General features: G+C 38.6%; 1 protein-coding gene across 3 annotated transcripts in view; it reads left to right on the forward strand.

Annotated features, from left to right (window-relative positions):
- The window catches only part of PTPRO (protein tyrosine phosphatase receptor type O), a 203,105-nt gene that overhangs the window by 160,189 nt on the left and 24,480 nt on the right, over positions 1–18,436 (forward strand). For 2 of the 3 annotated variants that reach the window (XM_036454558.2, XM_045587798.1), the window contains 4 exons: positions 1,939–2,007; positions 4,300–4,383; positions 9,211–9,246; positions 13,285–13,366. In XM_036454558.2, coding sequence (XP_036310451.1) covers positions 1,939–2,007; positions 4,300–4,383; positions 9,211–9,246; positions 13,285–13,366 — 271 coding nt within the window. The remainder of the gene's footprint in view (positions 1–1,938; positions 2,008–4,299; positions 4,384–9,210; positions 9,247–13,284; positions 13,367–18,436) is intronic. The other variant, XM_045587797.1, reaches the window with a different exon arrangement.

An 18,436-nucleotide genomic window follows, 5' to 3' on the forward strand; every position in this document is an offset into this window, starting at 1 on the left:
AACAAAAGCTAGCTGGTAATAGCAATAGAGGAGGGGGTAGGAATGTGGTAGTGGGGGTAGTGGTATTAATGGGGGTGTTATTGCAGGAGCATCCTCAATGCTGCATACAGCAAAATATTTAGGAAAAGTAGTTCTGCTTCAGCCTGCTGGTTTTTAGGACAGAGGTTTCGTAACTTTTTCGGTGCCATGATCCACTGGCAGTTTGATGACACTGTGGTTCTCTTCCAAGAAAAATGCTTTCTTTTTAAGTGCATAAAATAAAATACATAAGATTAAAAAAGAAACTAATTATATTAAAATATGGTCATCAAAGTATGTAAAAGAACAAATGTGTTGTATGCTTCGTTATTAATGCATTAGGTAACAATATGGAGTAAGTGTATAGTAATTCTCATATTTTCCCATAGTGATATGGATAATATTTCAACACCTGCAGAAAATCCATTATGGAAAAATATCTGCAATTTCTATTGTTAGCAAATCTCACAAGTACCTGATGATATTATTGTGACTTTGTGACTTATTACTTACTTTAATAATTGAAGTAACTGCTAAGTACCGTATTTTTCGGACCATAAGACGCACTTTTTTCCCCCAGAAGTGGGGGGGAAAAGTCCCTGCATCTTATGGTCCAAATATAGCCTACACATATACTTTAAAAAAAAGTTTTTTTACTTGCCCGGCTCTGTGTGGTCTCTGTGTGCTTGCCCGGCTCTAAAATGGTTCTAAATACTGCTGTTTACTTTACAGGGTTGATTACATGTGTTTATGACTGTGATGTTGGGTTTTAATGCACATAAAATATTTTAGGACACTATTTGTTTCAGAATCTTTTTTTCTTCATTTCCCTTCTCTAAAAACGGGTGCGTCTTATGGTCCGGAGCGTCTTATGGTCTGAAAAATACGGTATATCATCATAGAGCCCTAAATTCCATTCTTGGACCCCAGTTTAAAAACCCTTGAATTGGAGAGTAAAAAAATTTCTTCTAAGTTAAATGTAAATAAACTCCTATATATTATAGGAAATGGACAAAGGAAAGTCAATTGATGTATAATTCAAAAAACAGTATGATATAATATAGTCATGTATTTTTCAAAAGAAGAAAACTATTCTTAGAACATCTGATAAGAACAGGAAGATAGCAGAATTAGCATCTTGTGTCAGTAATGTCAAAATCTCTGCTTCAATTCTAAATAAGTCCATCAATTTCATGGAGAGGGAAAATGAGATGCATGAGCCCCAGTGAGCTACGTTATTTATGCATAATATTAAGCAAAAGATGGAGAAGGCATGAGAATATGTTTACCCTTTTACTCCAATTCTAGAAAAAAGGTTAACAATATTTTCTGCTGGCAGATTAATAAGCAACATTCTGGATAAGAGGCTTTGCACAGGCCTATCTGTTTTAATATGTATCATTCTTTTACTCTCATCTCAGGTGATGAATACAATGAGGATCACAACATGAGGGGAAATTTTTGGTGAAAGAAAACAATACATCTTGATCTGCCTTCATTATAGTGGGGAAATCAATATGCTATTAAAAACAAAACCCCATGAAGAATATTTGCTAAAAACAAACAACAACAAAAAAGCCTTCATTTTATCTAGAACAATTGCTATAACTTACTTTGTAAAAAATATTAAATCCCAAATAGTTCAAAGATTTATTTAGGATCCTGAGTGCTTTTTGGAAAGGATTGTGAACTGAAACCTTTTGGCCTCAACTTGCTGTGGGGATGTGCGACCTTGTGAAAAATTGTTTTGTTTTGCTTTATCTTTCTATTTTGCATTTTATGCAAAGAGAAACCCTTAGAACTCATTTTAGCTTTTTAAAAATGCAATGTTATGATGATGACCTGGTAAAGACTCATATGTCATGGTAAAAGAGTGCTCCATCAAGCAGTCACCTTGATTTTGTGATTCCTTACATACAGGGAGTGTGGAGCGGGAACTTTTGTCAATTTTGCATCCTTGGAGAGGGATGGAAAGCTTCCGTACAACTGGTGCGTATTCTTTCAGAACAAGCCTCTAGACTGCGTAGCTACGCTGTTTGTGCTCCAAGCTGTGTTTTACTGTCTTTGGGGGATACATGGTTTTTGTCTGATTATCCTTTTTCATCATTTCTCTGACCAGTGGACTTTCAAAGGTCATATCTGCACAGAGTATATTAGTATATATTCGTTTAATACAATTATGAAGTAGCCAAAGTGTCATAGTCTGTTCTGTATTTACTATATTGTACAAAGGACTCAATCATCAGTTAGGCCAGTAGCTCAAAACGGTGCCCAAGGAGGGCTTACACTGAACAAGGAGGGCTGGCGGCATGACAAGAAACCCCGCTGAAGCACATGGCACAGACAGCATCTCTACTTAAGCTCACCTCTCAGTGCCTGGGCACATGAACCACCACCTCCATTCAAACATCAAGCAGAAGTATTACAGCCCACGGCCCTAGACTCTTACTTATGGGTAAATACATATCAAAGCCGAGAAGGTTCCATGAGAAAACATGGCATCATTTTTCTTTATTTAGTATTTAGGATCTGGGAGGAGGAGAAATTTTGAGAATGAAGAAAGCACTTCCAGGGGATTAAATTGGTTGACATTATACTTGACAAGGATACATGAGAATTAACCATGCATGGCAATCAATATCAAATGACACAGCTAATTAAGTAACCATTTAGCGAAGCCAGCACGGCTTCCATGATCTAGTTTGGCTTTTGTGCAAGCAACCGTGCAAAGCACATTTAAACACAGACATTTCGTATTAATTCTTGGTAAGTAATCTTTGTTCTGTTTTTAGTAATCCCCCCGAAATGATTAGTCTTAAAGAAATTGATATGTGATACTGGAAATTGTACTCTACAGAATCAATGAGGGAAGGAGGATTCTATAATACTTAAAATATAAATTCTACCTCCCTGAGTGGGCACTTACCTACTTAAGGCCCACTCTGGTTGAAAATCTAGTTGGAATAGGATGCTTTTTCACTGTTTTAAAATTTTAGTCCGAATGGAATTTTGCTATTGAAATGTGACTAATTCACTGGTGAAGAGAGAGAAATTCATAAACCCTTGATGGTGAAAAGTTAAGAGACGTTACTAGCTTTGTCCAAACATATTACCATGTTTTGCAAGATGAAGAGACAAATTCCCTGATACTTGTTTGCCACCTGGCCCATCCTTAAAAAGGGCCCAGTCACAGAGCAGTGGTGAGCGACTCACGTGGGAAATGATTCATTTGTACACATGCCCCAGGAGAGCTGTGTATTGACTGCACAGCCAGTCACAGCTTATAAAATATGGGGGACCCGTTACGGGAGAACTGAGGCAAAAGAGACTTCACTTCAGGGCTTTTTTATAAAATTCAGAAAATCCTCATCCACTCTTGGCAAAGACAGGTTTTCCAGGCCCAGCATTTTTGGGCTGAAAATAGCTATCTCAGTGCAGATTTGTAAAAACTAAAGTGACAAGGCGACAGCGTTTCCCCCTGATTCTCAGAACAACTGTCGATGCAACCATACGATGGTTTTAAATCTGCATTAATGAATGTTCTATGTTACAACTGGTTGGAATATCTGAAACTGGTTTCAAACCATGCATTTTAGACCAGCAGTCTGAATGAGAATCCAAATGAAACTCCATAGTTTTGCTCCCACTCCGCTGAGTATTGGTTAAGCTCACAGACTAGGCTACTGTTCCTGAATGAATGGCACCTGAGTGTCATGCCCTACCTCCCTGTTGAGGGTTACTTTTTAGACACGGTGTATCAGTTAAAATAAAATTAATGTAGAAAGTCACAGTAATTCACGAAAGTGTCCCGAAAGCTTCGAGTCTTCATCAGAACCGGTACATGTAAACTCACCATTTATATTCCCCCCCACAGCTATTATACCCAATGATGTTTTACAGGTTCCTTAAAATAGACTTACTTATGCACTGGGTATTATCCGAGAGTAAGACTCCAGATAACTAATGAGGCATTTAAGCGCTTCATTTCACTGAATGCGAAATGTAATCACCTAATAGCAGGCTAATTAACACAAAATGCATTGAAAAAGAAATCTGATTACAATAAGAGGCTGTTAGTGAATGAAACTGATTTTGACGACAATATTATAGCACTTCAGCCCTCAGGTTTAAATTTCACGGAACGGAATAATGTTTCACTATAATGAAGGTGCTCGTTTTACTTGATTCCAGTGAATGATGTACTGATGTCTGTTCACAATTTATCTCACTAACGCTTGCCACTTCTTCATCTTTACACCTGTTATCTATTAATGCTCACAGGCGTAGGAGTATATTTGCTTTCCTAACCCTGCTACCTTCATGTCTTTGGACTGATTATCTTTTGGCATTTTATATTAATCCTTGGTAAGTGATTTTCATTTTATCTTTTACTATTTACCTAACACAGTCTTTAAAAGTTAGCTTTCAGGAAGTAAGCAAAACAGAAAAATTCTTTTATGTGTTGGCAGCATCTAAAATTATTCATCATAGAAATGAGTTAAAGCAGTGAATGGTACCAAGATGCTAACAATAATGTTTCCCAATTAAATTTTCTTCCTGTGATGTTCTGGCATGCTTTCCTTCCATGTATTTCCAGTCATTTGTTTCTTCCTGAGTCAATCCAATGGCCTCTCATCTTTATAAGTGATGCTTTCCACGTTCCTTCCCATCTCCATCCATTGCAGAGTTCCATTTTCCCAAGAAGGAAGAAATGCATTGAGGTCGAGAAACCCAGAGCATTACCCCCTGCATTTGGGGCCTCCATGTTGACTTTTTGTGTAAGAATGCTAACCTAGCCAAAACCGGTTTGGCTCAGTGTCAGTCTGTGGACTGAAGGGTCCCAGGTTCGATTCTGGTCAAGGGCACCTACCTTGGTTGTGGGCACTTCCCCAGTGGGAGGTATGTAGGAGGCTACTGATCGATGTTTCTAACTCTCTATCCCTCTCACTTCCCTCTGTAAAAAAAAAAAAAATCAATAAAATATACATTTTTTAAAAAGAATGCTAACCTCATGAATATGGAGCAAATGACCATGTTTAATCCTCTTTATTTAACTATCGTATTTATTTATTTATTTATTTAATATTTTAATATTTCTTTTATTGATTTCTGAGAGGAAAGGAGAAGGAGAGAGGATCATTGATTGGAATGCTCCTCCTTCTTTCCCCCTCTGCCCCCCCCCCCCCCCCCCCCCTGCCCATTGGGGATCAAGCACACAACCCGGGCATGTGCCCTTGGCTGAAATCGAACCCAGGACCCTTCAGTCCACGGGCCAACACTCTATCCACTGAGCCAAACCAACTAGGTCTAACTGTTTTATTTAATTGTCATTACTCTGCAGAGGGTATTGTCGCCCCGTTTTAGAGATATGAAAATAGAAGTTGAAGAAGATTAACTAAGCACTTGATGAGCTACTGTTCTTAAATGACTAGTACCTGAGTGTCCTGCCATACCTCCATGTAAACTGCTACTTTTTTAGAAATGGAGTATAAGTTAAGATAAAAAGCTGCAGAAAGTCACAGAATGCAGCTTTATATGAATGTGTCCCTTGCTTAATTATTTGATTTTTCTCATTTTCCACCATTCATTTTAAGCCTATATCAGGTGGGCCTATGCTTATTTGCATGTCTTTTTAAATATAAATATAACTTTTTATTGATTTTAGAGAGAAAGAAATATTGATTTGCTCTTATTGATGCATTCAATGGTTGATTCTTGTGTGTGCCCTGGCCAGTGATTGAACCCTCTACCTTGGTGTATCTGGACGTTGCTCTAACCAACTGAGCTACCCAGCCAGGGCTGGCATGTCTTTTTTCATAGGTCCCTCTGATGAACTCAGGATCTAATTTCAGCAACCCTTCAAGGTCCACTACTTATACTACTCATCAAATAACATGAGAACCGAGTTAGAGGTAAAAGCCTTTCAATGGTTTGTAGAAAAACAATCCTGAAACAGAAAATGGTTATCTCCAGGCAAGAACAGAAGGCAAAACATAGAGCCTTCTGTCACTTTCAGTAAACTGCACACACACAGATCAATCAATAAAAATATACTGATCGTAACCTTTGTTTTCAGCCTGAGGCTTGTGCCATGCCAAATATCAAAGTAAAATTCATGGTCCCTTCTCCTAGCTTAGCTCAGTACTCAGAAAGCCGCCCGGATTCCCTGCTGTTTGCTGCTTTTCATCTAATAACTCACCCCCCTCCTAACACACTGCCCAGCTTCTACCCACTTCACCAGGAGGTATGTTCCTATTGGTTTTCCAAAATCCTCCTGATGTCTGTAGCGGTTTGTGTGGAAATCAATCCTCTTTCTCATAGTGCTGCTGGAATGGTTGCAGATTCAGAGCCGAACCCCAGGGCTCAGTTGGCTTAGTTAAGGATTGTATTCTGCCACAATTTCTGACTTTCATGATCTCAGATTGTCTGGATTCAGTGTTATTACTCTCTCTTTTCTTACTTCCATATTCACCCTCATACTGTTCCCTACTATTCATCTGCCTGGTCTAAGTCCTCCACAGTTGTTGACATTGTAAGCATGAAGTAACATTTACTTTAAAATGCTCAGCTTTGCTCATGGTTATTGCATGCTAAATTCAGCAGGTGATGTAATTCTAAAGACCTTTTCTTAAGATTTGGAGGTGATTTCCATTTAGCTCATGAGAAAGTAAGTAGTGCTTATGAAATTGTTTTTAATCATCATGAATCCCACGTTCTGTCATTGCTTTATATTCTTCTTTGCAATGAATTCCAATCTGGCTAGCTTTCTACGACTGTCATACCATGAAGGACTTACAAAGAATGCAGCTTAGCTTCTTGAAATCATTGGGGCATTAAACCTTACCTAACATAAATGATAGGGAAAAAATTAAAAGAAGTGTATCATCCTATATGGACATATACCATATTTCTGGTGGTTATCGTCAGTTAGTCATAAAATTTTTTGCAATGAGATGTTACCCTAAGCATCACCCAACATGTTCATTGTAACATGCCCACACACTAGCTTTTTCCATAATGTGCTGAAGTTAAAATTGTTAGCAAAGCCTTAACTTACATGTTTAAAAATGAATTTCCCATGAGGTTAGTCTTAGAATGAACACAGTAATTACAGTGATAATTATATCACTATTGCTGTGGAGTCTCATAATTCAGTCCTTTTGTCATGTCCCACAGCCTTAGGATATCTATAGAAACTCAGCAAAATCTAGGTGTAACAGTGAGAGTCGTACACAATCATGAAGACCTACAATTATGATGATCAGAGTGTGGCAGTGAGTCATCTTTAAGCAAGTGGTAGAATTTCACATGCATTTAAAGTTCATTCAATCCATGAGTGAGATTGAAAGAAACACCAGCGCCTCTCCTCCATGAGTCAGATTTCTGCGCAGCTGTGAATAGTAGCAGCTTAACATCTCAGCACTGAATTTATTCAGTGTCACCCTCCCACATACACTTGTTTCTTCCCCTGTTCCCTTAGAGTCTGTTTGGTTAGGAAAGGTTTCTTTCTTTTTTTAAAAATTTCACTCCCAATCACAAAATATGCTGGCAGCCTCCTGACTTTGCCGGAACCATCAGCTATCTATGCTAACATTCTGCTACATGAAATGAGTGTGGGAATCCTAAAGCTAGCTGAATTACCATTGCAAGCGCTGAGTAGGAGATTATTCAAGAGGCATTTCTTTAGGCTCCCAAATGCTTGTGTGGTACAGCTCTGCCCAGTATTACAGTGAGGTTTTGGGAGGATAAGGGAGAGGCAAAGTAAGACTGCAATGTTTTGTTCCCTTTATGTAAATCCCAAGTAAAGAAGACAGAGAAAGGATGATGACAGGAACTCTTGAATGGATTGTCTTCACTCAGAATTGGAAAGAATGAAAACTACATGAAAGCAGAAATACCACTTGCCTTACAGACATGCCCCTACATTTTCTGTCCTGCTTTACTTTCTCTCCATCCGAAAGTTCCATTTCTCCAGTGGGACTATAGGAGTCCAAGTAACAAATACTTAATGGGATCATTAAGTAAAAGGGTCAGGGTGACATAGCAAGGTTGTTTGTTTTAACTGAATTAAATAAGCATTTAGTTAACACCTACTATGTGCTCCAATAGCTGTGCTCAGCTCTGGGGGCAGGGATGGTCTAGCTGCCAGACTGTCAGTCTGATGTATGGACAGTCAGACAATGTGAGAAATGCCTCACAAGTAAAGCACTGTGCAAGCTGAGAAAGTAGTGCTTTATTCTGCTAAAGGCTTTCTGGAAATGGAGGTATCCAAGCATGCATAATTCCCATGTAAATAAATATTTTGGCACATGAGGGTACTCATCACACTCAGTTATTACTATAGATTGTTTATTTTCTGAAGATGCTCCCATCAATTTTCAAAGATCCTGGAAAATACTTATAAAAAGTATTTGCTCGCAGTCATACCTGGTATTACTCATGTAAGAAATTAAAGTATAACAACGAAGTGCTTCAGCAGACTATCTTAGCATTTGCTACTAGATCAGTTATCTTACTTCTTGGTTGAAAACCATTACCCTAAGTACCCCTTGTAATTAACTGAAGCATACCTTGAGTTGAGCTTACAGACTAGTCAAGAATCAAGAACAAGCAGGTAATTGGTCCAATTCCTCAAACAGCTTAAAAGCTAGTTTATAATTGAATATAAACAATGCCATAGTGAAATTATATAAGACACAGGCCAACACTGGGTAGCACAAATTCACATGCCCAACAAAAATGTCCAGAAAAGCTATTTTTGTTTTAAGAGACCAATATATCTTCCCTCCCACCATTATTTTTCACTATTATTCCCTGGTTCTTTGCTTCTTACCTATAGGACTGGGAGAATTCAGGCGGTTGGTATTTTTATATATTTAAAAAATGATTTTAGCAACTTAATCATGAGTAGCAAGAAATTATATTTAGATTTCTGTTTCTGGCAAATATTAAATATAAAGTATAGGTATGTTCCTACAATCTAATAGAGGTGTGTTTTTTTATAATGAATCTGAAATTATTATCATATGTTCTCATTTAAGGAAAAGTAATTAAACAAATCTGAGATATGTTTAGTGAAAATTAAATAAAATTGAGGTGCTTGGCATAATTATTTAAAATTCTTCAAATTTAATCATTATGCTAATCAATTCTTTTGCCCAGATAAATTTGTCTCTTTTTTTTCATTCTCAGGAGTAAAAATGGTTTAAAGAAGAGAAAACTGACTAAGTAAGTGTTTTCATGTTTGAGACATAATTAGTATTTAATATTGTGCATGCTTAAGGTGTATACTGTATTGACTTGACAGATTTATATATTGCCATATGATTACTACTCTAGCATTAGCTAGCATCTCCATCTGTAACATAATTATCATTTTCTTTTTGTGGTAAGCACACTTAAAGTCTGGTCTCAGCAATTTTTAAGTATGTATAAATGTTTCTTACTATTTCATTTTAAAATATTTTCTTTAAAAATGTTCTTCGTAATGATGTTAATATTACAAATTAAATAGATTGCTTGTTTTCAAATAGAAGGGATGCTTAAGAAAGAGGCAAAGAGCATTTTGGATCTTGCTCCCAGGCATATATCCTCATTTTGGCTCAAATAAACTTCTTACAATTATTAAAAAAAAAAAAGAAAAAGAAAAGAAAAGAAGGGAAAAAGAAAGAAAGAAAGAAAGAAAAAAGAAAGAAAGAAAGAAAGAAAGAAAGAAAGAAAGAAAGAGGCAATTGTGTATTAAAATGGCTAAGATATTATGTGTTGGTGTGTTTGCACATATGGATGGCATGACTCCTAAGATGGGTATATGACAGAAACCATATCAAGAATAAAAAAATATTATCACCAAATGACATCTGAGAAAGAATAGGTTGTTGAGAATTATCAAAGTCTTGCTGAAGAAAATGTTTTTCTAAATCGATAAAAAAAATTACTTTTTAGCCACATCAAAATTTTACAAAAACCTTTCTCATTTTGTACTTTGAAGTTCTGTGCTTATTGCAGAGAGAGGCTTTTATTAGATTTGATGTCATAATAAATGCTTTGAGAAGTGCTGCCTCAGGAAATCTTTGTAATAAATAGAAAGAAGACAATTGCTCTTGCTAGCCTGTGGTTTTCCTTATCTACTGAACTGTTAAATCATAAGAATTAAGATTCTGATGGGTGAAAATTAGCCATCAGTTGATTTCAAAAGCCTAATTAGATGATCACCTCCAGGCCTTGGGTTAAACTGTGCGCTTAAAGAGCAGAACATCTATAAATAGAGCTCATCCTTGATACTTGCCCAGGATAGAATATTGGTGAATTAATCTGAGGTAATTAGGGGTTCCAGCCAGATCTATGGCATCTATGCCAATGAGGAAGAAGTCACAGAGCACATAATACATGAGAAAAGTTAATGCAAATATGTTTTATATAGCCTTGAGTGACATAGTATTTTAGCATATGTAAATAACAGCATCATTTCTTTCTAAATCTATTTCAAATCAAGTATGCATGCATTGGCATACACCAAGTGATATAGGAGACACAAGACTGACCTCAAGAGAGGAGAGCTACTATCACCTGGAAGAAATGATTTGACAGAAACAGAAAGATTTTGTTGCCCAAACTATCCATTGGGTTGTTAAATGAGACATAGAGGCATAGACTAGAGCAGTTAAAAGACAGGGTCTCAGAACCAAAAAAGGAGACTCCATCAGGGTTTGCTCCTCCCAAGGCCCAGGCAGAGAGGAGAAGGAGAAGCAGGATGTGGACAGAAGTTTCGGTAGAGGTTAGGAGTGATGGAAACTGCCCACAAGCCAGAACATTGCATCAAACCAGCTTCCTCATTTCCTCTTCTCATTTTCCCTCCAATCTTATCTCCTTCTCCAAAAGTCAACTATTGGGGGCTTTATACCCCCCTCACCAACTTTCTATTTACTTTCTCTTTACCTTTTCTCTTTCACCCCAAATTCCCCCAACCACCATGTCCCCTTGGCTCTCCTTTCCCATCTCCACTTATCTTCATCCCATCACTCTTTTCCTCCACCTTCTCCTTCCCCCTTTTCCTCTAAATCTTTGACCTGCTTATCTCTGCTCCCTCCCAGCTTCCTTTATCTCATCCTTCTCCTCATCATCCTCTCCCTGATGTTCATACTTCTATTTCCTGGTTCTTTCTCTGTCTCTCTTTTCCCTGCTTTTGCTTTTTCTAACCCCTAAATATTTTCTCTGACTTGCTATTCTTATTGATGTTCCCATGTTTAGCCATTTTGGGGAAGGATGGCAAGTTTGAAGTATAAAAGCTTTTAACTGGGAATCATTCCCTCTGGGCTCCAGCCAGGATTGCACAGCTCAATAGTCCTGTGGTCTTGGACTACTCCCTTGATTCTCTTAGCCTTGACTCTCTCATCTAGAGCATGGAGTAATGTTGGCCATGTCTATCTTACCATCAATCAAGCAACATAACATATGTAAATATTTTAGGTGTATATAACTCATTAATGTTATTGTTATTAAGAAAAAACAGTAAAGTTTAAATGTATTATCTGGGAGGTATAATGGCCTTTAAAATCTAGTAAAATAAGTTAACTGTCAGATTAGCTAATGAACAACTTTAAACAAATGGCTATAAGTACTGTGTATTTGCTATGAAGATATAAGGCCACACGTAGATGACATAAGCTGAGTAACTTGCAACAAGACTAAAAGAAAGGTCAACTATGCAGGCCCTGACAGAGTAGAGGGCTTGGGGTAGGTGGCAGAGGACAGCATGCTACAGAAGCTTAGGGAGCAGGCCAGTCTGGGTAGAGTATAGGCACAGTAAGCAGCTATAGAAAACTATTGGAGACGGCATGGACGGACCTGGAAAATATTATGCTAAGTGAAATAAGCCAACCTGAGAAAGATAAATATCACACGATCTCACTTATTTGTAGAATCTAATGAACAACATGAATTGACCAACAGAATAAGACCCGAAGCAGGGAGGCATGGAACAGACTGACATAACTCAGTATGGAGTTGGGAGAGACGAGAGAGATAAACCAAAGAATTTATATACTTACTAGGCGCCCAGAATCACGCAGCACCACCCACCCTCGAGTCACGGGTCTAGCCCTGCCTCCCTCCATGGGCCCCACAGCAGCCAGGGCCGCTGCTGATCAGGCCCTCTCCCAGCGCTGTGTGTGAAACCTTCTCCTGTCTGGTCAACCTGTTATGACGTCCCAGTTAATTAGCATATTTCTTTATTTTATATAGAGATATTTTATATAGATGATAGATAGATATAGATATAGATATAGATATAGATATAGATATAGATAGATATAGATATAGATAGGTATGCATAGCCCATGGACATGGGCAATAGGGTAGTGAAACTATGGGGTGCTGGGTAGGGGCCGAGAGGAGGAGGGTAAAAAGGAAGAATGGAAGATATCTGTAATACTATCAACAATAAAAATATGTTTAAAAAGAAAAAAAGGAAAACTACAGGAAACAAGCCATAATCCTTATTAAAAAAAAAAAAAAAAAAAAAAAAACAAGAGAAGAGGTGAAAACTTTTGCTACAGATGTAGAAACATATGCTCCGACGTCTTCTTAGATGGTACCTCTGAACCTGCATATCATTTAATAAATGCTATGCAAACCTCTAAGCATGTCTCTCAAACTGAGGCCCTGGCAGCTCTCTGGATCTATTGCTTCACCCACAATCCTCTTCTGTCCTGGGGAAACAGCATAGTCAGCAGCCCAATTCCTTAGACTTGTAAAGCCTTTTTAAACTGGCAAAGTTCTTTAATATGCGGGGTGCAACCTTATGAGGTGGTATGATAATGGTATTCTATAGCTGATTATGCTAAATCTCAGAAGAGTTAGGTAAACTCTCCAAAATCACACAGAAAGTAAAGTAAAGCCATAACTCCTACAAGTGTGCAAGGTCTAATCCATTTTTCCCTCCGTAAACCAGAGTTTTCTAGAATCCACACATATGAATATGTGTGTGAGTTTGCAGGTATATACTATTTTACTGCTGGGGTAAATTGAAAATCTAAAGATATCTCCCATCTCAAGGATGTTTCATATAGATGGCTCTCTTTTTAATTACAATATAGTAATGACTGACAACTTTAATCAAAAAACAAACAACAATAAAAAACAGAGTGCTAATCTTTAAGAAGCAAAACTATTTTCTCCAAGAAAAGTGTTTATGTTTGAGAAGTACAGTGTTAAACAATACCCATTGATTGAGTTTTTTAAACATACTTTTCTTTGTGTCTGATAAAGCCCGGTTCAACTGGACGACTTTGACGCCTACATCAGGGATATGGCCAAAGACTCTGACTATAAATTTTCTCTTCAATTTGAGGTGAGTGAAAAAAGCAGGCCCTGCCTTCTGGTAGATGGGGCAAGGGGACTGGCAGGTGTGGGTTGGTGTCCTGTCTTTGCTCACTGGGCAGCGCTTGGAATGAGGTTACATCATAAACAGGATGGGCTCAGGAGTATGTATCTGATCTGCAGGTTCAGAGATAGGATGTCAGCTTTTAGTTACTACGTCAGGACTAGAGCACAGATGGAGGGAAGGAGATGCAGGCACTGAGGTGAACAAACGTGGTTGTGGGAGAAGCTTCCATTGAAAATCAAGGTGATCAAGACTGCAGGGGAAAGCAAGCTGACGACTGAGATTGGAAACAGAATTTCACTCTCAGGGGATTTTTAGTGTATTTCTCATGCCACTTGGGCCACAGTGTGGTGAGTGCAATGGATCTGTTTGTCATATAGGCATTTAAGAGTCTAGAATGGGGCTCTACCTATAGGACTCTTGGCATTCTACTTAGTATTTCCTTGTGACATTTTGTTTCCTTTTCTTGGAGACATTGGGGAGAATCAGACATGGTTTTTGTAGGAGAAAAGAGTTGGTGGAACCTCCTATTTCTGAGGCACACGTATTTGTTTGAGTCCAAGACCATGTGTCAGAGCGGCAGGAAATGAGTAAGCCTGGATCTCAGCAGTGTGAGGACTATCACCACGCGTTTCACAGCACGTAGTGCAGTCTGGGCGGGCACATCTTCAGCTTTCTACAGGGGGGTCCATGATGCAGGGGAATCTGAGAAAATGGAAAAACAAAGTGGCTTTTCTAAATACTGTAGGTTTTTTTAAAAACCTCCAAGGTGCTCTTACTGTGAAATAGTAGTTTGTAGAGTGTAGCTCCTTCTTCCTCATTATTCATATTAACTTCTTCTTTCCACCCATCAGCCAAGGACAGCTTTGGTCTGCAAGAAATGAGGAATCCCAGTATAGAAATTCTGACAGGAAAGTTAAGGATGAGAACTTTATTTTTTTAAATATTTTATTGATTTTACACAGAGAGGAATTGAGAGGGACAGAGAGTTAGAAACATCGATAAGAGAGAAACATCGACCAGCTGCCTCTTGCACACCCCCAACTGGGGATGTGCCCGCAACCAGGGTACATGCTTTTGACTGGAATCGAACCGGGGACCTTTCAGTCCACAGGCCGATGCTCTATCCACTGAGCCAAATCGGTCCCGGCAAGGATGAGAACTTTAGATGTTATCTGTTACAAAGCTTCTAACTACCGCCTGTGTCATGAGAAATTCCACAGTTAGCCATTGAGTGCAGGTGCATAAGAAATTACAGATGTTGCACCAAATGCTGTATTTCAAAGAACAGAAATTCAGTTTGAATTGGAGACCTATGGTGAGGATGTCATTTCAGAAAGTATGTCAATGAAAGGAAGAGAGTTTTAGAAGAAAACATAAGCCTTTGCTGGGAGGATGAGGCGTACCTCCCGTCAAACTTTGGCATAACTATTACTGTGCTTCTGAAATGCATTATTATTAAAAATATTCAATTAGTCTTTTATTTTTTGTAAAAAGAAAATATTATTTTAGTTGTCCATCACTGGAACACAATTCAAACTAGTTTAGACCAAAGAAAAATTGAATTCATTCCCAGGATGCTGTTATCTCATGTGATCAAAGGAAAGAATGAGTAGCTGAACCAGGAGGGCAGGGAAGCAATCCTGTCTAAAGTATAATTGGAACCAGAGGACGCCCCTGCAGAGACCTCTTTTTATTTCTCACTTCTGCTTCTCTCTGTCTTGGCTTCACCTTCTTTCACTGTAAGCCAACCTCTGTGTCTATGGCAAACACGACCACCAAAAATATCTGTGTCTTACAGTATAGTTTCCATAGTTTCCAATAGAAACTCTTAACTCTCTTGTTCATATTTTGAAAAATAACAGGGGATGATTCTGATTGGCTGGCCTAGGCCAAAATGTCCCCTCAAACCAACCACAGCCAGGCAGGGCAGAATCACCTCAGAATAGAACAGCTCTTACTGGAAGCACAAAGCTAAATCAAAGAAGAAAACGTTATTTTCAAAGCAAGGACACTGGGATAACCAAACAGTGAGGGATTAGACCCAGATGCAAATGCTTCAAAAATATGAAAAGTAGAATGGTAAACTTTATATGCTAAATGCTCACTTTTTAAGATGTCGAGGGCTTTTATATATTTGATGTTTAACATATCTAGGCTTATCTTATAGAATTTATAAAGGATATAGGAATGTGCTAAACTGGGAATTCAAAAACCTGGGTCCTCCATACCATTTTGCCACTAATTAATATTGAAAAAATCAAATTTTTCATCACCTGAGTTTCTTCATCTATAAAATGGTAGGCTTCACTGAATCAGTGATTCTCAATGGGGCCAGTACCAGGCAGTTCCCTAGGCAGGGTTTTCAGATGTGTAAGAGTTTGGTTTTTGTTTTGTTTTTTTTGTGGTGGTGGTGGTGGTGGTGGTGGTGGTGGTGGTGGTGGAGGTTTTGTGTGTGTGTGTGTGTGTGTGTGTGTGTGTGTTTTGTTTGTCATATGGCTTGGTAGTAACCTACTAGTGGTATTTATTGGGAAGAGGGAAGGGATGCTAAATGTTCTTCAATATCAATAAATGGGACAATCCCACACACCAAAGAATTGTCCACTGAGAACAATAGACTAAATGTGGGGTATGGATACATCCAGGCTTTATTAGTCACGAGTGATGGTCAAGATTCTGCAGTGAAACTGAATCAATAGATAGGTAGATAGATGATAGATAGTAGATAGATAGATAAGTAGTTAGGTAGGTAAGTAGATAGATGATATAATAGGATTTAGAGAAAAAAAGATGGAGAGATTTATTTTAAGAAATTGGCTCACATTAGCAAGTGTGAAATCTGCAGTGCAGGACCTGGGGAAGAGGTGATGTTGCAGCCCAAGTCCGCAGTCTGGAAACAGAATTCCTTCTTCCTCCAGGGACTTCCCTCTTTCCTCTTAAGGCCTTCGATTTACTGGGTAAGATCCACCCACATTTTGGAGGCTAATCTGCTTTCTCAAAGTCTACTAATTGAAATGTTAATCACATCTTAAAAAATATTACACAGAATATCTGGACTTAATGTCTGACCAAGCAACTTGGTGCTGTAACCTTGCCAAGTTGACACATTAAATTAACCATCACAGCATGATTTGAAGGAGTGTTTAGTGTTTTTATTTATTACTAGAGGCCCAGTGCATGGAATTCGTGCACTCAGGGGTGAGGAAGGGGGGTCCCTCAGCCCAGCCTGCACCCTCTCACAGTCTAAGAGCCTTTGGGGGATGTCTGCCTGCTGTGGAGGCAGGAGAAGCTCCCATCACCACCACTGTGCTCCCCGGTCATGAGCCCGGCTCAGGGCTTCTGGCAGAGTAGAGCTCCCACTGTGGGAGCACACTGACCACCAGGGAGAAGCTCCTGTATTGAATGTCTGCCCCCTGGTGGTCAGTGGGCATTATACTCACCAGTTGTTCCACTGTTTGATCTATTGTATTTGCATATTAGCCTTTTATTATATAGGATGAAGTTTTATTTTTTCCATATATCTTTGTTTTTAGAGTATTATTGGTCATATATACCGTATAATTAGTTGGTGTCAAGTCCTGATATATTGTATCCTTTGCCATGGTGAAAAAATACAAATTACTCTCCAGAAGTCTGCTTTATTAAAATCACAAGCTCAGATTGTTTGTTTTGGACTAACATTTGCTCAAGCAGTTACCCATTAGTCTGACTCACTTCCTTTTTCATTTGACAGCCTCCCAGATAGTTCCAGTTCCCAACCCTCTCACCCTACATCCTCATGGTATCTTCCTTTATTTTTAAAGACTCATTGTGCTCCCACACCTGACTTCAGTGTGCATGTTGGACCCTCCACGTGGCAGCCCTCAAATTTTCCTGAAGTTGATAATTAATTGAGGCTTACGGGGGGAAAAACTGTTTCCTTTCCAATGGAAACCCAAGAGAGTGTTAAGATGGCTCAATCAGCTGATCTAGCTAAATCCAGTGGCTGAACAGTTCTTTGTTCTGTTTATATTAATGCTTAATAGTTGTATTCATTTTGATTCTGACATTGAAAGATCGCACCCACATAGAGAAATTTCATCACTTGTAAGCATTATGCAAATTGAAACTAATGTCTAGATTTATATATACAACCAATACATCTCTAAGTCATACATGAAACCATACAAGTTGCTAATTTGCATTCACTGAATAAATTACTCTTCACTCTGCATCTGATTTTTGAATCTACTAGAAAAGACTGATTATCCTTCTAACAAAAATATACATCATTTCTTAAGGAGGTTTGGGAACCAGGGATTAAATTCAATTCCTCATTTCTTTTGTCTCAGATGGAGAAGGTTTTGAAGAGTCAGACTTTAGAGCTTGACATTTGAGAGCCCATAAAACATACCTCCTACTGCTCATTCTGCCGTTATTTTCTGTGTTTTATGTTTGATTGGGATGCTAGTGGGATATGTGTCTACAAAGATAAAAGCAAAACTGCCTTACTTCTCATATAGTCCACAAGGGATGGCCTCTGATTTCTGAAAGTAGCTCCCCTTTGCCTGTTCTTACCTGTGTTTCAGTCCAGTTCACTAGAGTCCTACCTGCAGTTCTTATTGAAAAAGGTTGCCTTGAACCTTCTCCAATACCAGATCATACATTGCTCCAGACCTGAGTTTTTTCTCAATTCTAATTTCCTAGGTTTGGTCTCTGTTCCCAAGTGCCTGTACAGTAAAGTGGCCAGTGATTGAAGTGTTGTCCTTAAACCCCATCCTAGAGCCCAAAGCCCTGGTAGCTATTGCTAGACACTCCCGAGGTTGACTTTCTTCTAGCCATCTTCCATCACCTGCCCAAGATTCCAACCACTGCTGCACCTCATTCTTCCTTATTTGGAAATAGGACCATTTGAAGATGTAATTAGTTAAGATGAGGTCATACTACAGTAGGGTGGAAATCCTTATGAAAGGCAGCTATGTGACCATTCAGAAACAAGGAGACTGCCATGTGATGACAAAGCAGAGATTGGAGAGATACATCTAGCACAGTGCACAT

The sequence above is a fragment of the Pipistrellus kuhlii genome, unplaced genomic scaffold (genome assembly GCF_014108245.1).
Source record: "Pipistrellus kuhlii isolate mPipKuh1 unplaced genomic scaffold, mPipKuh1.p scaffold_m20_p_3, whole genome shotgun sequence".
NCBI classification, from domain to species: Eukaryota; Metazoa; Chordata; class Mammalia; order Chiroptera; family Vespertilionidae; genus Pipistrellus; species Pipistrellus kuhlii.